General features: G+C 50.5%; 2 protein-coding genes across 2 annotated transcripts; both read left to right on the top strand.

Moving 5' to 3' along the window:
- Positions 1-8,128: 8,128 nt before the first annotated feature.
- LOC115391911 (carboxypeptidase A1-like) lies at positions 8,129-13,303 on the top strand. The gene is made up of 11 exons (XM_030096335.1): positions 8,129-8,181; positions 8,435-8,516; positions 9,632-9,766; positions 9,855-9,953; positions 10,204-10,305; positions 10,444-10,545; positions 10,834-10,944; positions 11,626-11,716; positions 12,113-12,312; positions 12,728-12,812; positions 13,033-13,303. The coding sequence occupies exons 1-11, from the start codon at positions 8,129-8,131 to the stop codon at positions 13,218-13,220; spliced, it is 1,248 nt and encodes a 415-aa protein (XP_029952195.1). The 3' UTR covers positions 13,221-13,303.
- A 2,970-nt stretch (positions 13,304-16,273) lies between these two features.
- Positions 16,274-24,735, top strand: LOC115391477 (structural maintenance of chromosomes protein 1B-like). The gene is made up of 25 exons (XM_030095751.1): positions 16,274-16,382; positions 16,583-16,771; positions 17,715-17,827; positions 18,634-18,837; positions 18,923-19,161; positions 19,262-19,520; positions 19,602-19,742; positions 20,203-20,285; positions 20,405-20,612; positions 20,720-20,905; positions 20,976-21,161; positions 21,241-21,387; positions 21,642-21,779; positions 21,868-21,984; positions 22,323-22,432; positions 22,503-22,644; positions 22,725-22,870; positions 22,929-23,082; positions 23,188-23,286; positions 23,383-23,539; positions 23,621-23,775; positions 23,873-24,024; positions 24,164-24,233; positions 24,311-24,421; positions 24,496-24,735. The coding sequence occupies exons 1-25, from the start codon at positions 16,274-16,276 to the stop codon at positions 24,733-24,735; spliced, it is 3,855 nt and encodes a 1,284-aa protein (XP_029951611.1).
- Positions 24,736-25,353: the final 618 nt, after the last annotated feature.

The raw sequence follows: 25,353 nt of genomic DNA, 5'->3' as shown, positions 1-25,353 counted from the left end.
AGGCAGGACCTTTTCTTTTATTTATGGCGGCACCATGTGGGCTCTGTCTCCTGAACGCCCTCTGGAATACACTCCGCACACACTGCATTCAGTTCCAGATGAAACATGCATCACACACTTACATAACAGCTGGGATGCGCGAGGAAAACGCCTGTATGGATTATTTTGAAGCAGCAGTCTTTTGTTTACTTGTTTTGAATCTTTATTCAGTTGTAAAAATTGATTTTCTTTGCTCCATAATTTCCTCAGTCTGTAGATGAAGACGAACTGCAGAATTCTAGGTTTCTACTGAATTTGCTGCTCTTTTTTGTTTCTTTTTGCAGTATCAAACCTGATCTGTTTCTGCTCCGACTGTCTGGCCACAAACACTGAGGCTTTTTAAGAGAATCCTGAGCTTGACTGGTCTCTTTAATCTGGATGTTCGCTAAAGTTACATCAGTCACTGGGAGGAAGATGCTCTGTAGTGTGGTGACATTTCTCCTGATGCATTGTGGGATTCCTTCAGGATTCAGGAGGAGCGTCTCCTTGAGTAAAGGAGAGTGCCATGAAATGGTGAAAGACCTTTGGATGGAATCTCCCGGTTAAAGTTATCGGTCATGAGAGACAGCAGCTCTGCAGCTCCAGGTCGCTCCTTTAGCGTTAACGCTAAAGCGGCCTGGTGCGGCGAAGCACAGTTTCATGAGGTGAAATCCACAGAGATGGAACAGAAACGCTCAGAGAGCTCGCCAGGGTCAAGCCTGCTGCTTCTTCCAGGCGGATATGGAATTATGTAGATCATGTGCGGCTCTGCCCTCAGGTAGAGGAAACGCGAACGGCTCCAGAGGAACTCTGGGAGCTCGCTCACGTGCCGCCGCGGTGTGTGAAATCAGTGTTTGTGCGACAGGAGTCGCAATCAAAAGCATTTATTGTGTGGAGACATGTGAGGAGCAGTAATGAAGAAGGCTGACACCTCGCTGCCTCCCACTGCACGCACACACACACACACACACACACACACGCTCATCCTGTCCTGTGGGCTGATTTATCCACTGAGTGGTTCGACTGAATGCTCGTGCTGAATATCCTGCGTGTTCCTGATGTTTTCTACAGCATGCATTCCGTTTGCATGGAGACTTTTTTCTAACAGGGTGGGTTTAAACTAATATATAAAATATATATAAACAAATATATCATGCTTCTTCAACATTTATTTTAAACAACGTTCTTGCCTTAAAAATCTCACTGATCAATCTTGGAATTGTGCAAACGCTCCTTTTGAAGTCTGCAGTTTGTTTACTTGGTTTTGTCTTTGCCCTCGACGATGCACAGCCACGTATCGGCCACTGGCTTCAGTATGAGACAAACAGGCTGTCGGACCCGCGGAGGACGGGAACAAACATCTGCTCACATCTTTAAACACACCGCGCGTCTGAGACGGAAGGAAAGACTGATTTTCATCTCTCAGAACTACTGACTTTTGCATGATGCTTGTGTTCACACAGAAGACCGATCGGAACTTGTTCGTCCGTATTTGATGCATATTCTTACTTTGAATCTTGAGGTTTGGTGATATTATGGCAGCACAGGTTTTACTGTTCTAATGATGAAGCCACAAAAGATGATGGCCTGACTCAAAATTACTATTTCTGTATGGATTGAGGTCTTTCAATAAATATTCCTATCAAATCTTCTGCGTTTCCTTCTTTCCTCGTCACTCAGGGCGGCCAGTGAAGTGAAGCTCGGTGGAGTTTCCATCGAAACAAAAGCTCGTTTTTTATTTCAAAAGGCAGAAAGATGAATGTGAAGCATAATATTAAATTCCCAGGTTGAGGAAACACCTGTCGTCTCGTCAGCAGTTTGTTCTGCTGTTTGACTTTACACTCATATATTTATTCATAGGTTTTTAAAAAAAAAGTGATAAAACATTGAGTTGAATTAAATAAAAATCTAGATGATATTCACACTAAATGTTTTGATTTGTTTAATACAATATCCTTTATTTTTTTTACAGCTTTATTGAATGAAATTTCCCCGTTGAAACAATTCAGGTTTTAAAATGTCATTTTTAATGGTCCATATTTTTTAAGAAGATTAAAAACCAACCAAATGAAACAAGACTCTCCGGTCTGTCATGGCTTTATAAGCAATATGTTGGCTCATTGTCTCTTCAGCTCTCATCAGATTCTGCACCACAGCCTTTCATAGTGCGACTTGCTTCATACCGACCAGGACATGTGTGCTTGTTTTTAGCCTAACTTTACTCTGAAATGACCAAGTAAACGCTTGAAAACTTCGTTTCTTCTCCTTCAGGAGTGGAATTATATGTAAATGAGGCGACTTTATTCCAGTCATTCTGCTCGTCCGTCCGTCGCCATGACGCATTATTCCAAGATGGCGGCCCAGGGTTCGACTCGTACGGAGAAAATTTATCTAACGGGAGCTTTAGAGGAAATGGATATAATGAGAAGAGCAGAAGAATGAGGACGTTTTCAAAGCTGCAGCATCAAAGCTACTCCAGAAAGAAAGAAAAATGTCTGCTTCGTTTACTTCCTGGAGACGTCACTACGTCATGATGCCTCCTGTCCAATCAGAACGCTGCACAGCCCCCAGCGATACGCAGGATTTAGTCCTTCCTTTTTCCCATGTAAACACCAGATCAGGAATATAACTGTGAATTTCTTAATTCAGAAAAAAACAATTCTGAATTAAAAACACCACTGAGACTGAAAAGGTCCTGAAAGTCTTTTCTAGGAGAAAGCCCGAGCTGACTCAGGTCCTCCTGCAGCGGGAACGGAGCTGAATGAAGCGGCAGGCGGAGCGGGTGCAGCCGACCTGTGAGTTCAGATCCAGCAGACGGACTCAGACTGCTGCAGGAAGCTTCCAGAACGCTGTTCAGTGAGCGACACCGTCCTGCCACTGCTGGCGGGGGATAAACACTTCAAAAAGAACAAAACATTTGAGCTCCGTCTCTCCGTCGGATTGGTCGCCTCTGCTAAATTAGGACACGGCTTCTGGGCCGTGTCACGAGGCCCGCCGCTCTCCTCGCGGTCAGTCCGCCGCCGCTCTGCGTCGCTCAGCACCGCATCCACACTCGCACAAACGGGACGTTTCTTTCTGGGTGAGCGATCTGAAGCGGTGACGGCGACGAGGCCGATGTGAAGAGCTCAGGAACACGGCGGTGAGGCGACCCCGGGCCGAGGAGCCTCCGCCCACCGTGAGCCACAGCTGACGGAGTCCTCGCGGCCCTCCGCTCTCACTGTGACCGGCACCGACGTTGTTGGGGGCGTCGCATTCAGTGGATTCTCCTCCTCCATCATTCGGGGAGGGGAGGACGAGGAGGGCTTCCTCCTGATGCTGCAGGAGGCCCAGCTCCTCCACGCTCACGTGAAGCCGAGTTTCTGATGAGCTGGGCGGTTTCCCTCCGGCATGCGATCGCTCAGCAGAGCGTCTTCACTCAAATGTCCCGTGACAGGTCCGCTGAAAAGGTCCGAAAGCCTCGGAGCGCGCTCCCCTCCGCAGAACGGCGGGAAAACAAAGGCGGCAGCGGCGCCGGGAAGCGATCTGACGCGCTCGGAGCGTGGGCCGTTTGTAACAAGTGACAGTGTGCTAATTACAGCCAGCAGACTCTCTCTGCCCTGCTTCCTCCCGGCCGGGCAGGTTTAATGAGCGCTCGCTGCGGCCGGCTGTGTTTATCTGCATATTACTTGATCCTGCATGATCAGCTACTGGAAGCAGAGCTATAATCAGACACACATTAACGCCGCTCGGTCTCTGGAAACGCCGACCAGCTCCGGTTTTGGGAGAGAGGATGTGAATGAATGTTGACTTCCTCATCGTGTATTCCCGTCTCTGTGCACCCACACACGGGGAAGCATTTGGAGTCGAGGTTATTTCTTGATTCCAAGTCATGCAGACTCTTCCGGTCCGGCAGAGACCGCGGTCCCGGGTGCGAGGCCTCATACGAGCTGCAGAGTAGATCAGATTAACGGCGTGAGCAGGGAGCCTCTCTGGGCTCCTTCCGACTGAACAGAGTGGGAGAGGCTCACCGACTCGGCTGTTGTGGCGCAGCAAACAAGACAATGCAGTGAGTGCAGCGGCGGCGCTCAGAGCTCTCATTCTGTCTGCGGCCGATCCGCTCGCTGATCCGCCTCCGTCTGATCCGACACGACCGGCCTCGTCCTTTCGGGGCCCGCGATCCGGAGTTGTTAGAATTAGATTTTTAAATAATCATGACGCTCCCAGTCGGAGCAGGTCCTCCACTTTATTCTATCTGACACAGAAAATGAAGGTTTTAATGTGCAGCTCTCAGGGGAGTCACATGGCCCGGATTTCCTCTGCACAGGGATCTCCTGCTTAGACTGAGGCCATAAACTGATCTGAGCGGGCTCAGCAGCAAGCTAATGGCACTCCTGTGTGTGTGTGTGTGTGTGTGTGTGTGTGTGTGTGTGTGTGTGTGTGTGTGTGTGTGTGTGTGTGTGTGTGCTTTATTTCCCCCGTCCCCCCTTTACAAGCCCATCAGCTGTGAGCGGAGCTGAAAGTGGTGATGATGAGTAATGGAGTAAGGATTGTGTGCAAAATTTGGATGACACACACCTCACAAGCCCTGCAGCCAGCGCACACACACACACACACACCCAGTAGCTGTGTGTGTGTGTGTGTGTGTGTGTGTGTGTCTGGTCCACTCGGCCTGGTTGAGGATGAATATATTGCTATTCTTAGAGCGGGTGAAGACGAAGACGGGAGGATGTTGCTAAAAATAGCGTCTGGTTTTGTGCCTGCGGTCTATTTTTACACTCCCAGGCCTTCCTGGACTGTTGTGGTCTTTTCTTGGACTGTTACGTAATAAAGAAATGTGAAGGCGCCGATGCGTAGCGGCTCTGAGGATGAAGTCGTCCTTCAGACCGGGCGGCTCAGACTCTGCTGTGGAGGACGGGAGGCGGACCGACGGACCAGGGTCCGTGACGGAATGACAACCAGGAACCAGTCTGAGCCCGACGAGAGCAGGAGAAGATCAGGACAGTCCCGCTCGCCCATCGCGCCTTATCACCTCTGAGTATTGGCGGTGGAGTTGCTCAGAGTGCTCTCAGTAAAGGACGCATAAATTAAAATAAATGAAGACCGAGGGGTTATGAGATAGTCCAAGACTTTAAAGTCAGAACACGCCGTGGCAAACTGACCGAAAGCAACTCCAGAAGAACCCCCTCTGGGTTCTGACCGGATGCCTCCTGGTGAGCTGTGAGACTGATGCAAGCCGAGCAACACAGAAATATAAAAGCACACAAAACAGATGCACTGGGTGGGAAAAGAAGATGGAGAAGCTCTCATTAAACCAGACCTTCCTAGAACTGGACTAACAGACCGGACACACATCCTCAGATTAAAAGCATCTACCAGACTCCAGTCACCTGACCGGAGGGGGCGGAGCCACACGCTCAGGTGAATGAAGCTCCTCCGCCTTGACGCACTCCGTCTGGGAAACGTCCACATCCGCACACGTGCAGCACGTGAAGAAGTGAGGGATGAAAGATTAATGGTCAATTTACTGGAGGTTCCTCTGAAATATTGAGAGAGAGCTCAGCCGTGAAATGCAATGTAAATGGGTCTATTTTTAGAGGGCAGGGGAAGTGGTGTGGAAGCAGGCCGGCCAGGGTGCCTTGTTCATATAGCTTTTAGAGGCAAATGACAGGGGACAAAATAAGGGCGAAAACACACACTCCACCCACATTTGCATGTAAAGCCACTTTTCACAGGGACATTAAACTTTCAGACACACAGCAGCAGGAATAGCAATAAATAATTTCCACAGCGAGAGAGCAGGAGCAGTCCCAGCCCGACTGCCATGTCCCCAGGAGCCTCCCACTCCTGTTAACACACACACACACACACACACACACACACACACACACACACACACACACACACAGAGAACATTTACTAATCATGTATCAAGTTCTTATCGCCCCATTCTTCAATAGGCAGAATAAACATGTGAGATTCTAACATTCAGATCATAAATAAATTAAAGGTTTTATCCACATATGGAAGAAAACATCCGTCTCTTCACCTCAGAAGATCTTTCTTTATTATAGTTGTTGCTGCTGTTATTGTTGTTGCTGTAACACTTAAAGTCGATGTTTCTGTTGTTGTTGTTGTTGTTGTTGTTGTTGTTGTGCTTCTGCTGCTGTTGTCATTGCTGCCGCAGTAGTAATAGTAGTAGTAGTTACTGCTGTAGGCGTTCCAGCTGCTGCTGCTGCTGCTGCTGCTGCAGGAGTGGAGGTTGCTGTCTCTGTAGTGGCGGTGGTCGTCACAGCAGCAGTTGTTTTGTCTTTTCTTCCTGTTTGTTCCAATCAAACAGTGATCATTGTGTCGTGATCAGATGTGGACTCTGGTACAACACACAAACTTCCAGCCAAACCGGAGCATGAAATCCCATTTCCTGTTCCCAGCAGGTAGCGCTATGGCTCATACTGATCATTATCATATGGCTGTGATCCGATCTGGACTTTGGTGAATCATATGAAGTTTGAGCCCGATCAGACCATGTTCAGGGAATTCACAGTTCACTTCCTGTTTCATGGCGAGCTTTGACATGGCTACACCCCCCGGTTGTTCGGCAGGCTGAGAGACACCTTATCTTATCCATTTAAATAACAAAACTTCCATTTTGAAGGTTTTCTTGTCATTTGCAATTTATAAGGAGTTTATATTATCAAGAAAGACTTTTATTTTGAATTAGCTGTGTGCTTTTATTTTGTCAGCAGCCAGGTGGGCTGCAGACAGAGCTCAGTGGAATGTGGTCACATGACTCAGAGTGAAAAGCTGCTTGGAATCTGAAGATAACTAGTTTGAATTGTGATTATTCCTGAGAGGAACGGCGTCGTCTGTTGAAGTCAGGGAGCAGGCTGGAGCTTCGACGGCTGAGGAAATCCAAACCGTGTGATTTATTTTGGCAGTTTGGTGGTGAAGGGCTTCATGTTTTCATTTTATAAAAAGTCGTAGCCTGAAAGCACCACGGTGTGAGAAAGCAGCACATGACTGAAACGTTAATGAGCTTCAGAGCGGTGAGAGGATCCATTTCCTGTCGATTCATCAGGATGCAGAGCTGCTGATGTTCTTCTCATCTCACTTTTCTCTACAGTTCTTAAGTTATAATTTCCTGTTTGGAACAAAGATAAAGTGGCCCTCCTCTTCATCAGGTGTCCAGCCTCCTCCTCCTCCTGTTGCTGTGAGAACACACTGCCCCCTGCTGCCCTGGAAGTGTTGTTTGCTCACACACTGCAGAGCAGCCCCACTGGAGGTCATCCGGTTCGAACCCCGCTCCTCCAGGTGTGTCCACTGAAGATCTGTACAAACAGCGTCTCTTTACTCCTGTACACACGAGTTCTGCGTTCTCTCTTCGTGTGAAGGCGGACTCCGACACGTCAGCCCCGAGCACACGTGTGATCCAGAACGTTCCGTGCGTGGCGGGTCACGACCTCTTTATCATGCTTTAGGGTGTGGGATCCAGCACAGCCGGCTCAGGTCTGCGGCGCGTCATGTTCAGAGTCACGTTTAACCGCAACAAACCAAGTGCCACACAGATGAGACGAGAAACACACTTCCTAGAAGACCCGGACGAAGCTTTGATGAATCCCTTGGAGTCCGTCTCGGAGTGTTTCCTTCTCATTTTAATTAGTTCTCATTCCAGTTTAGCTTTCGTGTAGTAAAAGTGTCCTCCGCTCCTCTGCTCCACTCTTTATATTTCAGGTGTAAATTCATCGCCTGCTCAGTGACCTTGTCCTCTATTGTTCACCTGTTGGGAGTGAAGCGTGTCTCAGATCAGAGTTAAAGTAAAAACACACCACCGTGGAGGAATCAGGAAGTTCAGTGACCGCAGCGTGTCCCGGTGCCGGACAGGAAGTCCTGGACATGCAGGCCTGACGGCAGCGTGAGGCGCTGTGCCGTCCGGCCTTCGGGATTCTTGAGAAAAGATTTACGGTCTGCAGCTGATCAAACCTCTTCAGCATGTTCAGCATGGAAATCCATTTTTTTGGTGAGCGGTGTGTGATGAGTGAGAACGGCCCAGCTGCCGGCGGCGGGCTTTAAGAGGGCGCGACGCTGTGGGGAGTGTGTTTCACTCGGACCTCTGTGCATGATGGGACGTCCCTGGATGCTGCTGCTGCTGCTGGTGGCCGTGGCCTCGGCCGAGAGGCTCTTCGTCGGGTACGTCCGCCACACTGACTCAGTCTGCTGCTCATTTACCTCCAAACCACGTCTTAATCCCTCGGCCTGTGTGAGTCCAGTGTGCTGCTTCCACTGGTACGAAAAACTGATGCTTACAGGTTAACTGTAATGAAATATTCACCGTCAGCTTCAGTAAATTCAGCTCTTATATGTGGAAAATAAATGTGCTGCTGTGTGAATAAACGTGTTAACTGAAGTGATTCTGAGAGAGCGAGACCTGGATGTATTTCAGAGATCAGGTCATCAGGATCAACGTGGAGTCAGAGGAGCAGATCCAGGCTCTGCAGGCCCTGGAGAGCCAGGAGGAGTGGAAGGTACACACACACACACACACACACACACACTGAGTTGCAGTTTGCTTTTGGTGTATTTAATTTCTTCGACTTTACTTTTCTTATTTGTTCTTTTCCCTCCATCAGTCTGTCCATGCTGGAATGCAAACTGTTTTTTTCATGTTTTATTGATCTGTGGTTTGAGCTCACCGTGGATCAATGGAAAATAAAATTTCCACATGAGTCAGCTGAAGTGAACGGCAGCTTGCAGGTGACCTGAGGGAGGAGACAGACTCTACTGGATCAACTATTCAACCACTCTTTACTTTCACTGATCTGAATTCTGAAGTTTTAAACTCAGAGGTTGTTTGGAGCAAAGTTAAAACCGAACTTGTAAAAGCCGCTACGGCGGTTTTCAGCCCCCCATTCCCGCCGGAAGTGAGGACTGGACTCTTCACGCCAGTGAAACCTCGTCCGAAGAGCTGACAGTTTGAACAATACTGAAAAAAAAACGCAGAAAAGCAATTCAGGTCCCACATAATAAAATAGACTGAAAAACAAAGACAGTTATACACAAGTTCAGCACTCGTGACCTCCAGAGACGTCGTGCTGCAGTGTTTTCTCAGACGAACTAGACCATCACTCTCCTGTTTACTCAGGATCTAGGAGTCTTAATGATAAAACCAGAATGACTTTTAGATGAAATCTTGTGTTCGGGTTCCACAGGGAAGTGGAACACCTCCACTGTGTGTGTGTGATCAGATTCCAGCCTCCGTTAAGCAGTAATTACCCATCATGCTCGGCTGCTCGTTCCAAACAGTCCCTTATAAACTTCCAAATCAGCACAGAGGGCAGAGAGGGTTCAGCAGCTGTGCACTGCGGAGGGCTTCTGCAGGCGGGAGGTTAACGGAGTCACGTCCTCGGGGCGGCAGGTCAGGAACCCTCTGCAGCCTGGAGGCCGAGCGGCGCTTCACCTTCCACCGCTTCAGAATTAACCTCTCCTCTTATTGACTCATTGAAGCGCTTGCTGCTTCTTTGATATGTAAATGAATGCAGATTCCAAATGAAGCACCGGAGAGTGGGTTTGTTCATTTAGATTCCTCCTTCAAGCTTTTCGTGAAGACGTGTCTGACATCTGATTGGCTCCCTGGTTTCAGCTGGACTTCTGGCTCCATCCGGTCTCTGCGGACCTTCCCGTCGACATCCGGGTGCCTCGCTCCAGCCTGGACTCTGTGACGGAGTACCTCCAGGCCCACGGCATCCCCTTCAGCGTCATGATTGACAACCTCCAGGTCTGCCGCGGTCCAGACGGGCGCGTGAATCGACCCGGTGGGTCCAGAACACCAGAGACCACTTCCTTCCTCTGCATGTGACTTTCAGGAGCTCCTGGACCAGGAGAGAGCCGAGATGGTGCAGAACCAGAGGATGGAGCGCAGCACCAGGAGCTTCAACTTTGGCGCCTACCATCGTCTGGAGACGGTAAGCTCCGCACGCAACTCCACGACTCAATACACCACCATGTGGTCCACGGTGGTACTGAAGTCAGCGTGGCCTGACTCAGAGGTGGTGAAGAGAATATAGGGGGACTGAACTTTGTCCAAAGCCCGGTGACCCTGTGACCTCTCGTGTGAAGTATAACTTCAGTCGTCGACACTGGACATTGTAACCTGAGAGCTAAACTCAGATCAGCGCTAACAGGCAGCGTGACGAGTAATCTGTCTCCGTGCAGATCTACAGCTGGATGGACTCTCTGGTGGCTCAGTACCCTAAGCTGGTCTCCAAACAGGAAATCGGGAAATCCTACGAGAACAGGTCCATGTACGTGCTGAAGGTGAGACGCCCCTGTTACAAACGCTGCCTGTGTTGGAAGGAAGGAGGCTTATTCATGTGGCTCTGTCCATCAATCATCCTTCACTCGTCTAAAGGCTTAAAGCTGACGAGCTCCTGCTCCTCTGCTCTCTGTGTTCAGTTCAGCACTGGTGGAAACAAGCGTCCGGCTATCTGGATCGACACCGGCATCCACTCCAGGGAGTGGGTGTCTCCGGCCACCGGCGTGTGGACCGCCAACAAGGTGCTGCTCATGGTTCAGAATCCGGCTTTCACACACACATTTCTGCATTTCTGTGCTTCTAGTCTCTCTTCAAATGTTTGTGTAGGGCACATAGTGTTATAAAACACCTTATTTTTCTAAAAAAATGTGCTTTTTCCTGCTTTTGGATTCAGCAATGCGTGAAGTAGGACACCTTTTTTCCCCGTTCTGCAGCAAACACTGTCTGAGGTGCTGTTACCTGACATGTTTAGGAGTGTTAGCCCATATTTTCACCTTCCTGTGAACTCTCCGTCTTGCATTCTTGGCCAGATCGCCTCTGATTACGGCCGTGATGCCTCCCTGACCTCTCTTCTGGACTCCATGGACATTTACATGATGCTCCTGACCAACCCTGATGGATACGCCTACACCCACTCCAACGTACGTCAGCACAGCTCAGTGGGACTCTTTTAGATTTGACTAAAAAAAAAAAAAGCAAAAGCTTCCTTTTTCTGTTTTGCTGTGATAATGTTATATTTGTGTTGTGGATGGGGGTGATTGGAAAGAAGAATAGAATATGAGTCAGAGGAAGCAGCTGTTCAAACAGCTATTTCCATGTCCGGAGTGTTTTTATTCCAGGAGTGAGTGGGATGATCGTGATTTGCACCTCGCGTGAAAATCATGCAACATTTAAACAGTCGACAAAGGCAAAGAGAGACAGCTGCTCTGAACGATATCAGTTTGAATAAAACACCATTGGCAGTTTTTGTCTGTTCGGGGAAGGATGCGGTGTGAATATATCGCTTTCTCGTTTGATTGAATTTGTAGCGGGAGAATATACGATGGAAAAAAACTAATCGAACCGTTGCCATTATGGCATCAACAAACGTATTATCGGGTTGAGAAGAAAATGAAGATTTTCCTTGAAAAAAACATACTTTATTAAATGATAATTATGATTATCAGATTCGCTGCTAACATTTGTGGACAGGTTCAAGAAAACAACATTTTCTTCACACGGGACTTGAACAATGATCTTGGGTTCGGTGCTCAGTGCACGCTTCCTTACACTGTGGTCACCACTGAAGGTCCATTCACTGACTGACACTGTGCGCCATGCAGGATCGCATGTGGCGTAAGACCCGCTCCAGGAACCCCGGCTCCATGTGCCGAGGAGTCGACCCCAACAGGAACTGGAACGCACAGTTCGGTGGTCAGTATCGTGAACAGTGGGCTGTTTTAAAGGTGTGACACAAAAATAACCTGCAACAAGCCAACAACCATTCAAAGTCATGAATCTCATTCAGCAGCTCTCTCTCTCTCTCTCTGTGTGTGTGTGTGTGTGTGTGGTTCTTACCGTCTTTATGCAAGAAGTGGATCTGAAACATTGAAGTTGGGGTGAAAATAGACTTTAAGGCAGAACAGCTGTTTTTGCGTTGCATCTCTCAGAGAGCTTGACCCAAAAAAACTGTTGTTTTAAAAATGGCGGTCAAGAAGACCGACGTGATGAGTGTCTAAAATCCCAGGGAACCTCTCACCTTGACGTAATGCTACAGTGGCAGTGATGTAGGACCTGTTTAAAGGTTCAAAGGTCAGCTTTCCTCTCCAGGCCCCGGAGCCAGCAGGAACCCCTGCTCCGACTCCTACCACGGCCCGTCAGCTCACTCTGAGATCGAGGTGAAGAACGTGGTGGACTTCATCCTGAGCCACGGAAACTTCAAGTCCTTCATCTCCGTGCACGCCTACTCCCAGCTGCTCATGTACCCCTACGGCTACTCCTGCAGCGCCGTGCCCGATGCGCGAGAGCTGGTAGGAAGGCTTCTCACTGTCCAGCAGTCTGCACGTTTCAGTGTTGTTTTCTCCAATAGATGGAGAAGCAGGCCGTTCACCTTTCACCAGGGACTGTAGTTTCCTTCATAAATAAGGTTTCTGATAATCTGCTTGGGCTTCGTCAAGGCCACACATGAGAAATGATTCTCTTTAAAGAACCTTACCTACAGCGTTTCACTAAACCCTCAGACAGGAAGTGGAGGTTTTCAGCTACATGAATGAAACTAAGGCAGGTTGAGTGGAAAGCCCTGAAGATTAAAGAACTTAAAATACCTTCCTCTGAAGGTCATCGTTGTATAGAAGGCCTGATAGTTTATTTTCTGATCCTATTCCACACTGTGATCATATGTACACTTGTCTTTGGTGCTGACTTTTCTCCTCTTGTTTCTTGCAGGACACTGTCGGTAGAGCGGCCGTGCAGAAACTCACATCCCTCTATGGTACCAGGTACAAGGTTGGAAGCATCTGCAAAATCATCTGTAAGTCCCCTTTTTCAGCCTTTCTCCCTGCCACAGCATGATCACCTGATTATTTGAAGTTACAAATATTCCAGATGTGACTGAAATGAGTTGAAGAAACCGAGTCCCTGATTTCTAGTCATATTTAATAAATCAGAGAAGAAGGTTTTCGGTAGTCCACATTATATAAAGTGATAAAGTAATAATGCTGCCGTCTGTTGTGTTCCTCATCTCCTCTCAGACCAAGCCAGCGGTGGCAGCATCGACTGGTCCTACAATCAGGGCATCAAGTACTCCTTTGCTTTCGAGCTGAGAGACACCGGCCGCTATGGGTTCATCCTCCCAGCCAATCAGATCATCCCCACTGCCACAGAGACCTGGCTGGCCCTCAAGCACATCATGGAGTACGTCCATAAAAACTCTTATTGAGGCTGTATTCCTGTGGAGGAGGCACTTCAACACAGTCTTACATCTTCATTCATCATTCTGTGACCAATAAAGTTATGTAAACCCGGTCTGCCTGTCTGTGGCTCCCTCATGAAGCAGGTCTGAACGTCTGTGTGCCAGTACTGCTGAACCAGAGCTGTTCAGCTGTCAGTGCCCGGCTGATCAGAATCAGTCATCTTTGCTAAAGCAGATTAGACTTTCCCCAAGAGTTCTGCTGTCTACCATGAGCTGTGTACAGGATTCAGAGGGGAAGGCACACAGACAGGCCATGTTTTTCTGGATTCATTGTCTATGTAGTGACACCAATATAACAAGGGGACAACAAGACCAGTATAGTTGTTGAAAGAGTTTGAGGTCTGTTCCCCACAATGATGCATCCACCATGTTCAGAAATCAATATGTTACCAGGAGCATTCTCATCCTTTTCAGTGCTCTGGCATTCTGGTGAGCTAAAACATTTGGACACCTTATCACTTCAGTCCAGCCCTGGTCCTGGAGGATCTCTATCCTGCATGTTTTAGATGTCTCCCTGCTCCAGCACACCTGAATCTAATCATGATCTCATTATCAAGTTTGTAAAAAAGGCCAAAAATGAGCCCCTCATGTTGAAACTGGGAGCCAGTGAACATGCATGCTGTGAACCTAAACCCAAGGTCTGCAAACTTTACTACCAAAAAAAGATATTTTGGCTGACTTTCAACTGAACTAAATAGACCCGAAGTCATAATACCTGTTTAACTTCCAAAAGAAATGACTCAGATTATAACATTTTAACAAAACTGTAGTTTAAATTACATTTATGAAAATCAAGCAATGAATGCTGACATGTAGCCAGTGACAGCTATGTAAAGCATCGGTCCATCTTCCATGAGCCAATCCCAGCTCACTGCGCTGCAGGGCAGTAAACCTGATACAAGCCAGTCCAGTTTAGGTCAATTTTATTTATATAGTGCCAAATACAACACTTTCATTCCAAGAGACTTTTACAAAGGTTTGAGCAGGTACAGGCAACGATGGATTTAAAAAAACAAAACAAACAAACAAAAAAAAACCTGTCAGCTGTTCAGGGGGCTGATGGCAGCAGGACAGCAGACTTTGACTCTTCTGTCTCCTCTGTCCCTCTGCCCTGCTGGCAGCAGGACAGTCTGGTCTGGATCGTCTCGTCCATGTTGAGGATGAAGTTGTCCTTAAACCCGGACGGCCGACTGTCCCCCTCCCTCCTGTCAGCGTCTTCATCGTCTCAGGAGGCCTCCCTCTATCTGCCAGTGTCCCTCATGATGCTGCCCGTAAGGAGGTCCAGGGGCCTCAGAGGGAGGGGAGCAGGCCCAGTGTGGACAGCTCTGTTCAGTCTGCTGATCTCCTGATAAACTCACATCATTTCAAACAAGCATAAAGCAGTGAAGCTGCAGCAAGAAGTCCAAACTGTGAGAAAGTGTCGCTCTCTAGTGGACAACTGGAGTTTTACTGCGTCGTATGTGAGCTGAGAAACAGCAACATTTTACATTGAGTACAGTTGAATCAAAAGTCATCCTCAGTGATCATAAATGATGTTATAAAATGATTAAGAAAGACATGCAGGTGGATGTAAAAGCTTGATGAAGACATTATTTCTGTCACCACCACTCTCAGTAAATTATTCTGGGTGCAGATCCTGGAGAAGCTCGAGCTACGCAACAAGACCAGGAGGAAGTCCTGCAGGATCCTCACAGCACATGTCTGATCCACGAAGACGTCCTGCAGAGCTCCTCCTGCGGTGCCACCATGCTCACACTCCTGCAGGACTTCCTCCAGGGTCAAACATGAGGATTCTGCAGGACTGGGTCCCTGGTCAGAGAGGATCCTGCAGGGCTCCTGCAGCTCAGCATGCTCCTGAGGGAGAGAGAGAGAGAGAGAGGGAGGGAGAGAGAGAGATGATTTACACAGGACAAGAACCTTGACAAACGCTCAGGCCACCTTGACGGAGTGAAGCCATCCTCTGTTTTGACAGTTTCATTTGCTCCCATCAGATCATTGATTCAGTCTACTTACATGCATTTCCAACAGGCACAAGAATTCTTTCATCTCAACTACCATCAATGATTGTAAACGCATGTGTCACTGTGTGTATTATACGAATGATTTACAACCAATTGCCCCATACATTGGGAATAATAAAGTTCACTTTGTCCTTAACCTTAATGAGACCGGAAAACGCAACTTGACAGCGCCAAGTGTCTGAGAATGTGTCGCACTGTCTTGACCCATACTATTCGTGATCACACCTGCACCTTGGTGCCCGTTTGCCTGCTTCCAGCAAGTCTGGAAATGCCCCTGTTTCCAAGAAAACAAGTGAAGATGAATGATGAAACACAAAGCTTGAAGTCAAATACAAGCATTTATTATTATAAAGAGCCAGACAACCCCACTATCAAAGACATGTCCCAAAGATGTCTCTTCAGTGTCATTTTTGCATGTTCCATGTGGGTCCCCTAAGGTGACTGTAACAGCAACTTTGTTGTTTTCACCATGATAAGTTAATATGAGTAAAAAACCCAGTAAGTTCAGCTCACTTGAAAAAAGAACCAGACATAAATTCTAAAAGTTATGTTTATTTTATATCTAAAGTTAATAATTACTTACAAGAAAGTTCTCGATGCCCGAGTGTTGCAGTTATTTCCTTGGTTTACTCTAGAAACTAAAAGCTCTTCTGTAGATATTAGCGTTGAATTTTAATTTTGTTATTTTATTTTATTTTATTTTATTTATTTTCATTTTATTTTTTACTTCAGAAAAACATTGAACTGTTTAGTGTCAGTATCTCGTTATAATGAGATACGGCTCATAAATGTATTTCTTCACCGTGGCAGTTCTGTATTTCCGTACAGTATTTCTAAAGGTCGTGGAATCCTTTTTTCTGTTATTGAAGGTTTGTGATTAATGTGTGTTTATGCATCCAACATGGCGCCCAGGTTCCCGCCATCGCCCCCTGCCCCGCCCCCTCCCTCACAGACTGACCGCCAGTCCAGTCCAGCTTCGGTCTTTGACCTCCAGCTAACATGGCTCACCTCAAACAGATCGACATCGAAAACTTCAAGTCATGGCGAGGGAAGCAGGTTATCGGGCCTTTCATGCGCTTTAATTGCATAATCGGGACTAATGGCTCCGGTAAGTGTCAAGTGCTTTTCTTTATCTGAGCTAATATGAGCTGCTCCTTCATAGTTTTTAAGCTAGCGGCTACGTTTCTACGAGTTTTAAAAAAAAGAAAGTTCAATAAAGTTGTAATAACGGAATTTGTAGTGATTTTCTTTTACAACAGTGTTTTTCTGTCGACGCTTGCGTGGTAACTTTGGGATAAATCCGTCCAGGGAAGTCCAACCTGATGGACGCCCTGAGCTTCGTGATGGGGGAGCGGGCCTCCGCCCTGCGGGTCAAGCACCTCGGCGACCTGATCCACGGAGCCCACGTGGGGCGGCCCGTGTCCCGCACGGCCCGCGTCTCCATGCGGTACTGCGACGAGAAGGGCGTGGAGACCGAGTTCAGCAGGAGCATCAGCGGTCAGATCAGGCTGGCTCTCCGCAGACAGCACATCTCTGCTTTATTAACGCTGTTAACGCGCACTCAGCAGCGTCGGTGTGGATATATACCGTCTATTACTATGTAATCTATTATTTGCTGAGAAAGGTAGTCCGAATATTTCTCACGCTGTGCTTTGATTAAGAAGTTTTCACAGTGTCTTGTTTTAATTTAGTTTATATTTTAAGTCATCCATCAAGTGGAAAGAAGTATTTCTAAAGCACACTGTCTGAACTGGGGGTGAGAAACATAAGGTCCGTGGGCCAAAACCTGCAGGCAAGCGGATCTAATCTGGCCGAATGAACAAGCAGATGGTAAATATGTAATAACACAACACTGAGATATCAGTGAAGCCATGCTGTGGGGGTGTTATGAAGATGAAGGAGACATTTTTTGGACATTCACTGTTTTGCACCAGAACTTCTTGTTAAAACTGGATTTATGTTCAGATTGTTGGCATTTTCTGTAGTAATTGTTCAGTTTCCCAAAAATATAGACATCATTAGAAGCACTCTGCAACCACAACAAAGAAAAAATGTAAGTTCTTAGATTATTTATGACAGTATTTTAACAATCTGCCCCCCTCAAGATGAAATTGAGCTGAAATTGGTTTGGCTTCACTGGCCTTAAACAAACCATCAGGAACACTGTTTGCAGAGTTTAGAAGAATAAGTCCAGCCATATCTATCTGAATGTCACCCTCGTTCTTCAGAGATCATGTAAAGTGGCAGAGAAACACCATCAATCCTGGACGGACAGAAAATTCTCAAATGAAATACTCACCAGATGCACTGTGAGAGGTCAATAGTGCTGAAGTGTGTCTCCAGTGTTTGAAGATAAAAGCGTGCTGAAGCTTTCAAACATAAAGAGTTAAAAACAGTTTTTTTCCAGTCTGCCTTAACCTCTGCTCACTGTGTTCTGCAGGAGACTCGTCTGAATATCGCATCAATGACGCCCGCGTTACTTTCTCGGTGTACTCTGAAGAACTGCTGAACATCGGGATCATAACCAAGACTCAGAACTGCCTCGTTTTCCAGGTGGAGTGCTGCACAGCTACAGAAGAGAAATATCTGTCTTTTTCTCTTGTACATGTCAGGCCACACACACTACCATGCAGCTTAGGCCTTTCTGGGGAAGCATTTATAAGTGGAGCAGGGTGTTTGACCAAAGCTCATCTCACTGAATATGCAGTACAATATACAAGCCAGGCCGACAATCTGAAGCCCAGGAAATGCCAACAAAGCCACGCTCTGCAGCTCTACTGGATGCAGTGTCAGGAGAGGATGAGCCATCACATAATTGACACAAAAAAGAGAAAGACGAGCCGAGAAAAGATTCATGGCACTGATGGAGATGCTCGCTCATCATTCAGTAGCAAGCGTGTAGTAATCTCAGCGTTAAATAGAACTTTGATCTGACAGAAGATAAAAATCCTTCTTTTTATGAAAGGCAAACAAATGAGAGCCCAAGCTAAAGTTTATTATCTGTGAAATACGGTGCATTTCTCCAGAGAGCTAGAAGGAAGTGCTGTTGAGCCAGCAGCCATGGACTCATGATGTGGACACACACAGATCCTGGATGAGATCCACTGGGGCTCAGGCAGAACAGTTACTACAACTAAGACACTCAAAACACGTGAGATACTCCAGGTGTAAATATGACAGATGATAAAATACACAGAGAATGAATACCTGGTTAGAGTGAGGTTAACTCTTGGTAAAAATGATTTAGAGGCACAATTTTATGCAAAGCGTTTGGATGAGCATGCAGGAATCGAAGAATTAAGTGAGGAGATGAAAGAATCTTTGGTGAGAAGCATGTTATTCCTCCTTTTCCCCACCAGGGGGCAGTGGAATCCATCGCCCTAAAGGATCCAAAGGAGAGGACCAAGATGTTGGAGTACATCAGCCAGTCCCGGGACTACGCTGCGGAGTACAGCCTGAAGAAAGAGGCTCTGCAGAAGGCCAAGGAGGACAGCCAGCTGCACTTCATCAAGAAACGCTCCGCCGCCGCGGAGAAGAAGCAGGCGTCGCAGGAGAAGCTGGAGGTGATGAATGCTCTGGACTGTCACACGCTTCCAGAGGTCTGACTGGACCTCCTGCCCTCTCCTCCCCCCTCTCCCTGTTTTCCAGGCCCAGAGGTACCAGGTCCTGGTGGACGAGCTGGATCAGAACCGTCTGAAGCTGAGCCTCGCCGAGCTCTTCAACAATCAGCAGTCCATCGACGCTGTCAATGACACTCTGACGGAGAGGCAGAGCGCCGCCGCCGCCAAGAAGGAGGAGCTGGAGAGCTGGGAGCAGACGGTCAGCGCCCACAAGAGAGAGGTGGGACGTCTCACCAGAGAGCTGCAGCACATCGAGAAGGAGATCCGGCAAGTTCCTCTGTGGCTTGAGAAACTCTAGCTTCTGTGTTCGTGATAAAGGGAAGGAACTGAACAACTTCACTCATTTGTCCTTCCCGAACACGTCCAGCGGCCAGGAGCATGTCTGGGCCCAGGCTGGCTCCCACTACATCAAAGCCAAAGTCAACACCTCTCATCACCTGAGGAAGGCCGAGGACGCCCGCCGCGCCCTGAAGAAGGCTCAGAGGCAGCTGGCCGCCAGGGAGCAGGAGCTGGAGGAGGGCCGGGACGAGCTGGCCGAGCTGCAGCGCACATGGAGGGCGTACGAGCAGCAGGCGCTGCAGGAGCAGGCCGCCCAGAGGGGGGACGTGGAGCTGAGCGGGGATCAGGTGACACTCCCCCTGTGTCCTAATGAGAGCCGGACTCCTCTCCAGCTCCTCATTGTGATTGTTTCTGTGTTTTTGTCAAAGCTGGAGCAGTACAAGGAGCTGAAGGAGCTGGCCCGGAGGCAGGGGGCCGTCCTCAGCCAGCAGGCCGAGACGCTGCACTGGGAGGTGCAGGCGGGCCACCAAAAGATGGCGTTCGACCAGCACCGCAAGAAGGAAGTGCAGGTCCTGTCCGGCACACGCTCAAACACGCCTCAGCTCACAGCAACACGAGGCCAGTCAGGGACGACTCAGTGTGTTTGTTCCATTTACACAGAAACAAAGCTACACACCACTTATTCCTGAAAACTCCAGCTGCAGAGGAACTTCGGAAGTGGCTAGCTCCTAAAGCTAGCTGTTCAACCAGCTAAACAGAACCCAGATCGCTCCTGGAGGCTGCTGTGATGTTCAGTTGGTTAAATCTGAGAAACAGAAAACCAGACAGAACACTCATCGATAATCGACCCAACAATCACATGTAAAGCCATGATTAGCATCACATCACTAGCATGTCAGTGCCAGCAGGTTCCACTGCCCCCTATAGGCCTGGCCGCTCATAGCAGCTCTTCACCAGGTTTTTATTCAGGTTTGTGTGAATGAAGACTTGAACACAGTCGGTGCTCACATGTTCTCTGGTCTTGTTTAGGCTCTGATCAGGAACTGCCGGAGTCAGATGGAAGACGTGACGAGCCGAGCGGAGAAGCTGCAGGAATACGGCACCACCTGCAGGTCTGAGAGCCGAACCACAGAGCTTTCTTCTCCTTGATGGACCCCCTGAGTGAAATGGTAACTGATCAGCGTTAGAGTGTGACTGACCAGCAGACGGTGCGGTGGTGGGTCTGACTCAGGTCTTCCCTGGACGAGCTCCGTGAGCAGGAGGAGACGCTGAGCGGCGAGCTGGAGCGGGGCGGCCGGCGCTTCCAGGAGGTGAACCAGGAGCTGCGCCAGGTGATGGAGGAGCTGGGGAACGCCCGGCTGGACAGCCAGGAGAGCAGGCGGCAGCTGCAGCGCAAAGAACTGCTGGACAAGCTGCGCAGGCTCTTCCCTCGAGACGTGGTGAGGACGGGAGACACGTCCAGACCATCAGAGAGACCAGATCAGCTTTTCACAAGTCCAGGTCCAGGCTGAGGTGGGTAACTGTCGGCGCTCCGCTCTGTGTCCAGTATGGCCGCCTGTCCGACCTGTGCAGCCCCGTCCACAAGAAGTACCAGCTGGCCATCACCAAGGTGTTCAGCCGCTACATGGGCGCCATCGTGGTGACCACGGAGAAGGTGGCCCGAGACTGCATCAGCTTCATCAAGGAGGAGCGGGCGGAGCCGGAGACCTTCCTGCCGCTGGACCAGCTGGCCGTGAGTCCCCGGATCTCCAGACTCGGCTCTGTCCTGTTCTCTGACGCCGCCGCCGCCGCCGCTCACGCAGGTGACGCCTCTGAACGAGCGGCTGAGGGAGCTGCGGACCGCCAAGATGGCGGTGGACGTGGTGAAGGTGAACGCCGGGGCGGAGCAGCTGGGGAAGGTGGTGCAGTTCGTCTGCGGGAACACGCTGGTGTGTGAGAGCATCAAGGAGGCCCGCAGCCTGGCGTTCGACCGGCCCGACCGCCTCAAGGTGGGCCCCTCCTCTCGGGTCCCGGGTCGACCCCGGCAGGTGGCTGACTCCTGTGTGTGTGTGTGTGTGTGTGTGGCAGACCGTGGCGCTGGACGGGACCATGTTCTCGAAGTCCGGGCTGATCTCCGGAGGCTCCAGTGACCTGCGGACCAAGGCTCGCTGCTGGGACGAGAAGGACGTGGTTCTGCTGAGGGAGCGCAAGGAGCAGCTGAGCGGCGAGCTGCAGGTGCGTCCGCCGCTCGCTCAGCAGCGTGCGTCTCAGATCCGCCACTCCACTTCCTCCATGGTGGATTTCATCAGCAGATCTCCGCTTTTCTTTCTTTATATTCCTTCAGTTTCCTCTTTTAAAACCGTTGAACGTCCAAGTGGCTCCACTCAGAGCCCAGATAGCAAAACACACCAAGGTCAAACTGAATCGACTGGAGCTCAGGAGTATCAAACTAAACACACATCCACGTGTTTGGTGTGTGTGTGTGACAGGATCTCTTGAGACTCCGGAGAAAGGAGTCGGACCTGAAACAGCTGACGGCTCAGATCCAGGGAGTCCAGACCCGCCTCAAATACTCCGGAGTGGAGCTGGAAAACCTCCTGAAGAAAGTCATCCCTCGATGCCAGGCGGTCAGGCTCACACACCTCCCACAACCCACACTGTGTGTGTGTGTGTGTGTCAGCCTCGTGTTAACATCTGGCATCGCCTGGTTTTCAGGAGATCTCTCGGCTGCAGAGTGAGTTAGTAAACCTGGAATCCCACATTCAGATGCAGCAGGAGAGCATGGAGGCCAAGGAGGCAGACATGAAGGCAGTGAGGCAGCAGGTGGAGCAGGTGTGTGTGTGTGTGTGTGAGTCTTTTGGTGTTTTTGGTGGGTGACCAGTGAAGAACGAGGAGTTTTATCGTGGAGTTACTGATGGAGGAAGTCGTCAAACATATGAGGTAATGAAGAAAAGGATATCTGTCACAAAGTCAACCCTGTACACTTTAAATAATGTTGTAAAGTCATCTATCATCATTTTGCTCAGATCTATCAGAGTTCAGTGGCTCACCCTCCATGGGAGAACAGGGAAGATGTAGTGATGCACTGCCAGCCGACTCCCTGGCCCTCCACCTGCACTGCTAACGAAACGCTGCAGACGCTCAGCCGTGTTCTCGCTCTGTGCCTTCAGGTGGAGGACCTGGTGTTTTTGGACTTGTGCGCTGCGATCGGAGTGAGCAGCATCAGGGAGTACGAGCAGCAGCAGCACCTGAAGCTGGGAACAGAGCTGGACTCCAGACGGTAAGCCCCGGCGCTCAGCCTGCTCCTCGGCCCGGTCTGTCCAAACCCCTCCATCAGCCTCCTGCTTCAGGCTGCAGTTCGAGAGCCAGTGCGCTCGGCTCAGCGCCAAGCTGGAGTACGACCAGGACCAGCTGGACGAGCAGAGGAAGAAGCTGCAGAACCTGCAGGAGAGCATCAGCAGGGAGGAGAGGAGCATGGCCGAGCAGACGGAGGTGCTCATCGCCAGCCGTGGTTGACCGTCAGGCTCTGTCCGGCGCCTGCGGGGTTCAGTGTTTCAGTTTGTTCCCCGCAGGATGAGAGGAAGCTGCTGGAGGCGGTGCAGGAGGCCGAGGACAAGCTGCTGCAGCTGAAGACCCAGCTGACGTCTCAGAAGAGCCTGGTGGCTGCTGGGAAGGCTGAGCTGGGCCAGAAGGTCCAGAGCCTTCAGGACATGAACAGGTATGGAGCAGGAAGCGGAGCGGAGCGGTGCGGACGCTCAGGCCTGTGCTCCTCTCAGGCAGCTGGTGAGGCTGCAGCGGGAGGTGATGTCTGCGGAGAGCGCCCTGGAGCAGCAGCGTCTGGCCAGACACAACATGCTGCTGGCCTGTAAGGTGCAGGGCGTCGCCATCGGCCTGCTGTCGGGGCAGCTGAGCCAGATCAGCCAGGTGCAGGTAGGACGGATGGCCGGGGACGGACGGCCGGGAGGCGGGCCGGCCGTGGAGCCGGGCCCGCCTCAGGCGCCGCCTCTCTCTCTCTCTCTCTCTGCGTCTCTGCAGCTGGAGACGGACTCTGAAAGCACGGCGGCCACCGTGGACATCTTCGAGAGGGAGTCCCAGCTGGTGGTGGACTTCTCCGCCGTGGAGGCTGAGCTCAGGGTGAGGCGTGGAGCCGCCGCCGCCCCGGGTTCCTCCGGGTTCCTCCGGGTTCCTCCGGGTTCCTCCGGGTGTGAAGCTGACGCTGTGTCCTCACAGAAGCTGCGGAGCAAGGGCCAGATGGACGCCTACCTGCAGCAGCTGAGGGACGCCGTGTCCTCCACGGAGGCGGTGCTGCTCCAGACCACCGCCCCCAACCTGAAGGCCCTGGAGAAGATGACAGATCTGAAGGAGAAGCTGCTGGGAGTGAAAGAAGGTAGAGCAGCGCCGCAGCCGCCGCCGGCCGGCCCCGTGACCCCAGGCTCTGTCCTGACCCCGCCTCCTCTCCCCGCCGCAGCCTTCGAGGCCAGCACCAAGGCGGCCAGGAAGTGCAGCCAGGACTTCAACCTGGTCAAAGCGCAGCGCTTCCACCTCTTCAGCCAGTGCTTCGAGCACGTGTCTCTGGTGATCGACCAGATCTACAAGAGGATCTGCAGGAACAGCAGCGCTCAGGTGAGCCGCAGCATGCAGGCCGGACGCCTCGCAGGCAGTTTCTGCTGTACACAGTCGTGAAGTTGCAGCAGGATGAAGTGTGTCTTTCTCCTTGCAGGCCATCCTGAGTGCCGACAACCCCGACGAGCCGTACCTGGGGGGCATCAGCTACAGCTGCGTGGCTCCGGGGAAGCGCTTCATGTCCATGGACAACCTGTCGGGGGGGGAGAAGGCCATCGCCGCGCTCGCCATGATCTTTGCCATCCACAGGTGGACCTGTGCCTCCGCCTGCGTTTGTTTGTGTCTTTATGGACATCATTCACTCTGTGTGTGTGTGTGTGTGTGTGTGTGTGTGTGTGTGTGTGTGTGTGTGTGTGTGTGTGTGTGTGTGTGTGTGTGTGTCCCTCAGCTTCCGTCCCGCTCCCTTCTTCATCCTGGACGAGGTGGACGCCGCTCTGGACAACACCAACATTGGCAAGGTGAGGCTGAATCCGAGGGCGCTCTTCACCCCGAGCTGGGTCTGTCAGGCAGCTTTCCCCCTCCGCTCTGCCTCCAGGTGACGGAGTTCATCCGGGAGGAGTGCAGCTCCAACATGCAGATCATCGCCATCTCCCTGAAGGAGGAGTTCTTCTCCAAGGCCGACGCCCTGCTGGGGGTCTACTCAGACGTAAGGACCGGGCGGCGGTGGCCTCGGGCCGCGGGGGGCGGAGCTCTGACGCCGCGCTGTGCTTCCCCTCGCAGTTCGATGAGTTCATGTTCAGCCGCGTTCTGACCCTGGACCTGCGTCCCTACCCCCTGAACGAGGACAGCTCCAGCGAGCCGCCAGCCGACGCCCCGCCGGACGACCCGCTGGACGCCCTGCCAGACGCTCTGCTGGACGCCCTGCCGGACGCACCGCCGGACGCACCGCCGGACGCCCTGCCGGACGCACCGCCGGACGCACCGCCGGACGCACCGCCGGACGCCGAGGAGGAGCTGTGAAGTGGACCTGCTGCCCGGCGGCGTTCTGTTCCTGCTGTTTTCACCTTTCTGTCACAGGTCGCTGGTTGTTCTGTGGCCTGACGGTCTGAACCTCAGGGTGAAGGTTAGTTGTTAGTTTAACTTAGATTCACTGTTCACTTCATCAGACTCCAGAGTTCAGGAGGTGAAGAAGGGGTCGACCTCTGCAGTTCAGTTTGAAGGCTCCCCGCCTTCAGCTTCCTCTTCTCCTGCTTCTGCATTTCAGCATTGTTCCATTAGCTTGAAACCTTTTGCTCTGTCTTTTCTAACATGAGCTGTTTGATTCATTAAAGAAACGCTATAAAACATTCCTTGGATTTTTTTGTTTTTTGCTGTTTGCAACTGTCCGTCTGCTGCACCTCAGTCGGATCAGTGAGTGAAAGACGGTCCGACTGCACAGCGGAGTCCATCACAGGACAGAGACAGACACTGATGGGACGCCTACGGTCACCAACCAGCCTCCCAGCCTTCACAGGTTCTCACTGCTGCAGCAGCGTCCAGTCCCTCACCTGCAGGCTGATAAAACACAGCAGTTCTTCCAAGACACGAACAAAAGAACCAACAGTTCCTCATGAGTGAGCAGAGACGGAGCTGCTGCGG

Source organism: Salarias fasciatus, chromosome 7 (assembly GCF_902148845.1).
Source record: "Salarias fasciatus chromosome 7, fSalaFa1.1, whole genome shotgun sequence".
Classification (NCBI taxonomy): domain Eukaryota; kingdom Metazoa; phylum Chordata; class Actinopteri; order Blenniiformes; family Blenniidae; genus Salarias; species Salarias fasciatus.
The sequence above is the reverse complement of the archived record's forward strand: the minus strand, read 5'-3'. Positions and strand labels throughout refer to the sequence as shown.

What these genes read in the sequence shown, in the direction of transcription:
- LOC115391911 (XM_030096335.1), top strand. Translation starts at nt 8,129, where the DNA reads ATGCTGCTGCTGCTGCTGGTGGCCGTGGCCTCGGCCGAGAGGCTCTTC. An exon ending in AGAGCCAGGAGGAGTGGAAG is followed by an intron (nt 8,517 to 9,631) that starts GTACACACACAC and finishes CCCTGGTTTCAG; the next exon opens with CTGGACTTCTGGCTCCATCC. An exon ending in AAGCATCTGCAAAATCATCT is followed by an intron (nt 12,813 to 13,032) that starts GTAAGTCCCCTT and finishes ATCTCCTCTCAG; the next exon opens with ACCAAGCCAGCGGTGGCAGC.
- LOC115391477 (XM_030095751.1), top strand. Translation starts at nt 16,274, where the DNA reads ATGGCTCACCTCAAACAGATCGACATCGAAAACTTCAAGTCATGGCGA. An exon ending in ACAACACCAACATTGGCAAG is followed by an intron (nt 24,234 to 24,310) that starts GTGAGGCTGAAT and finishes CTCTGCCTCCAG; the next exon opens with GTGACGGAGTTCATCCGGGA. An exon ending in TGCTGGGGGTCTACTCAGAC is followed by an intron (nt 24,422 to 24,495) that starts GTAAGGACCGGG and finishes TTCCCCTCGCAG; the next exon opens with TTCGATGAGTTCATGTTCAG.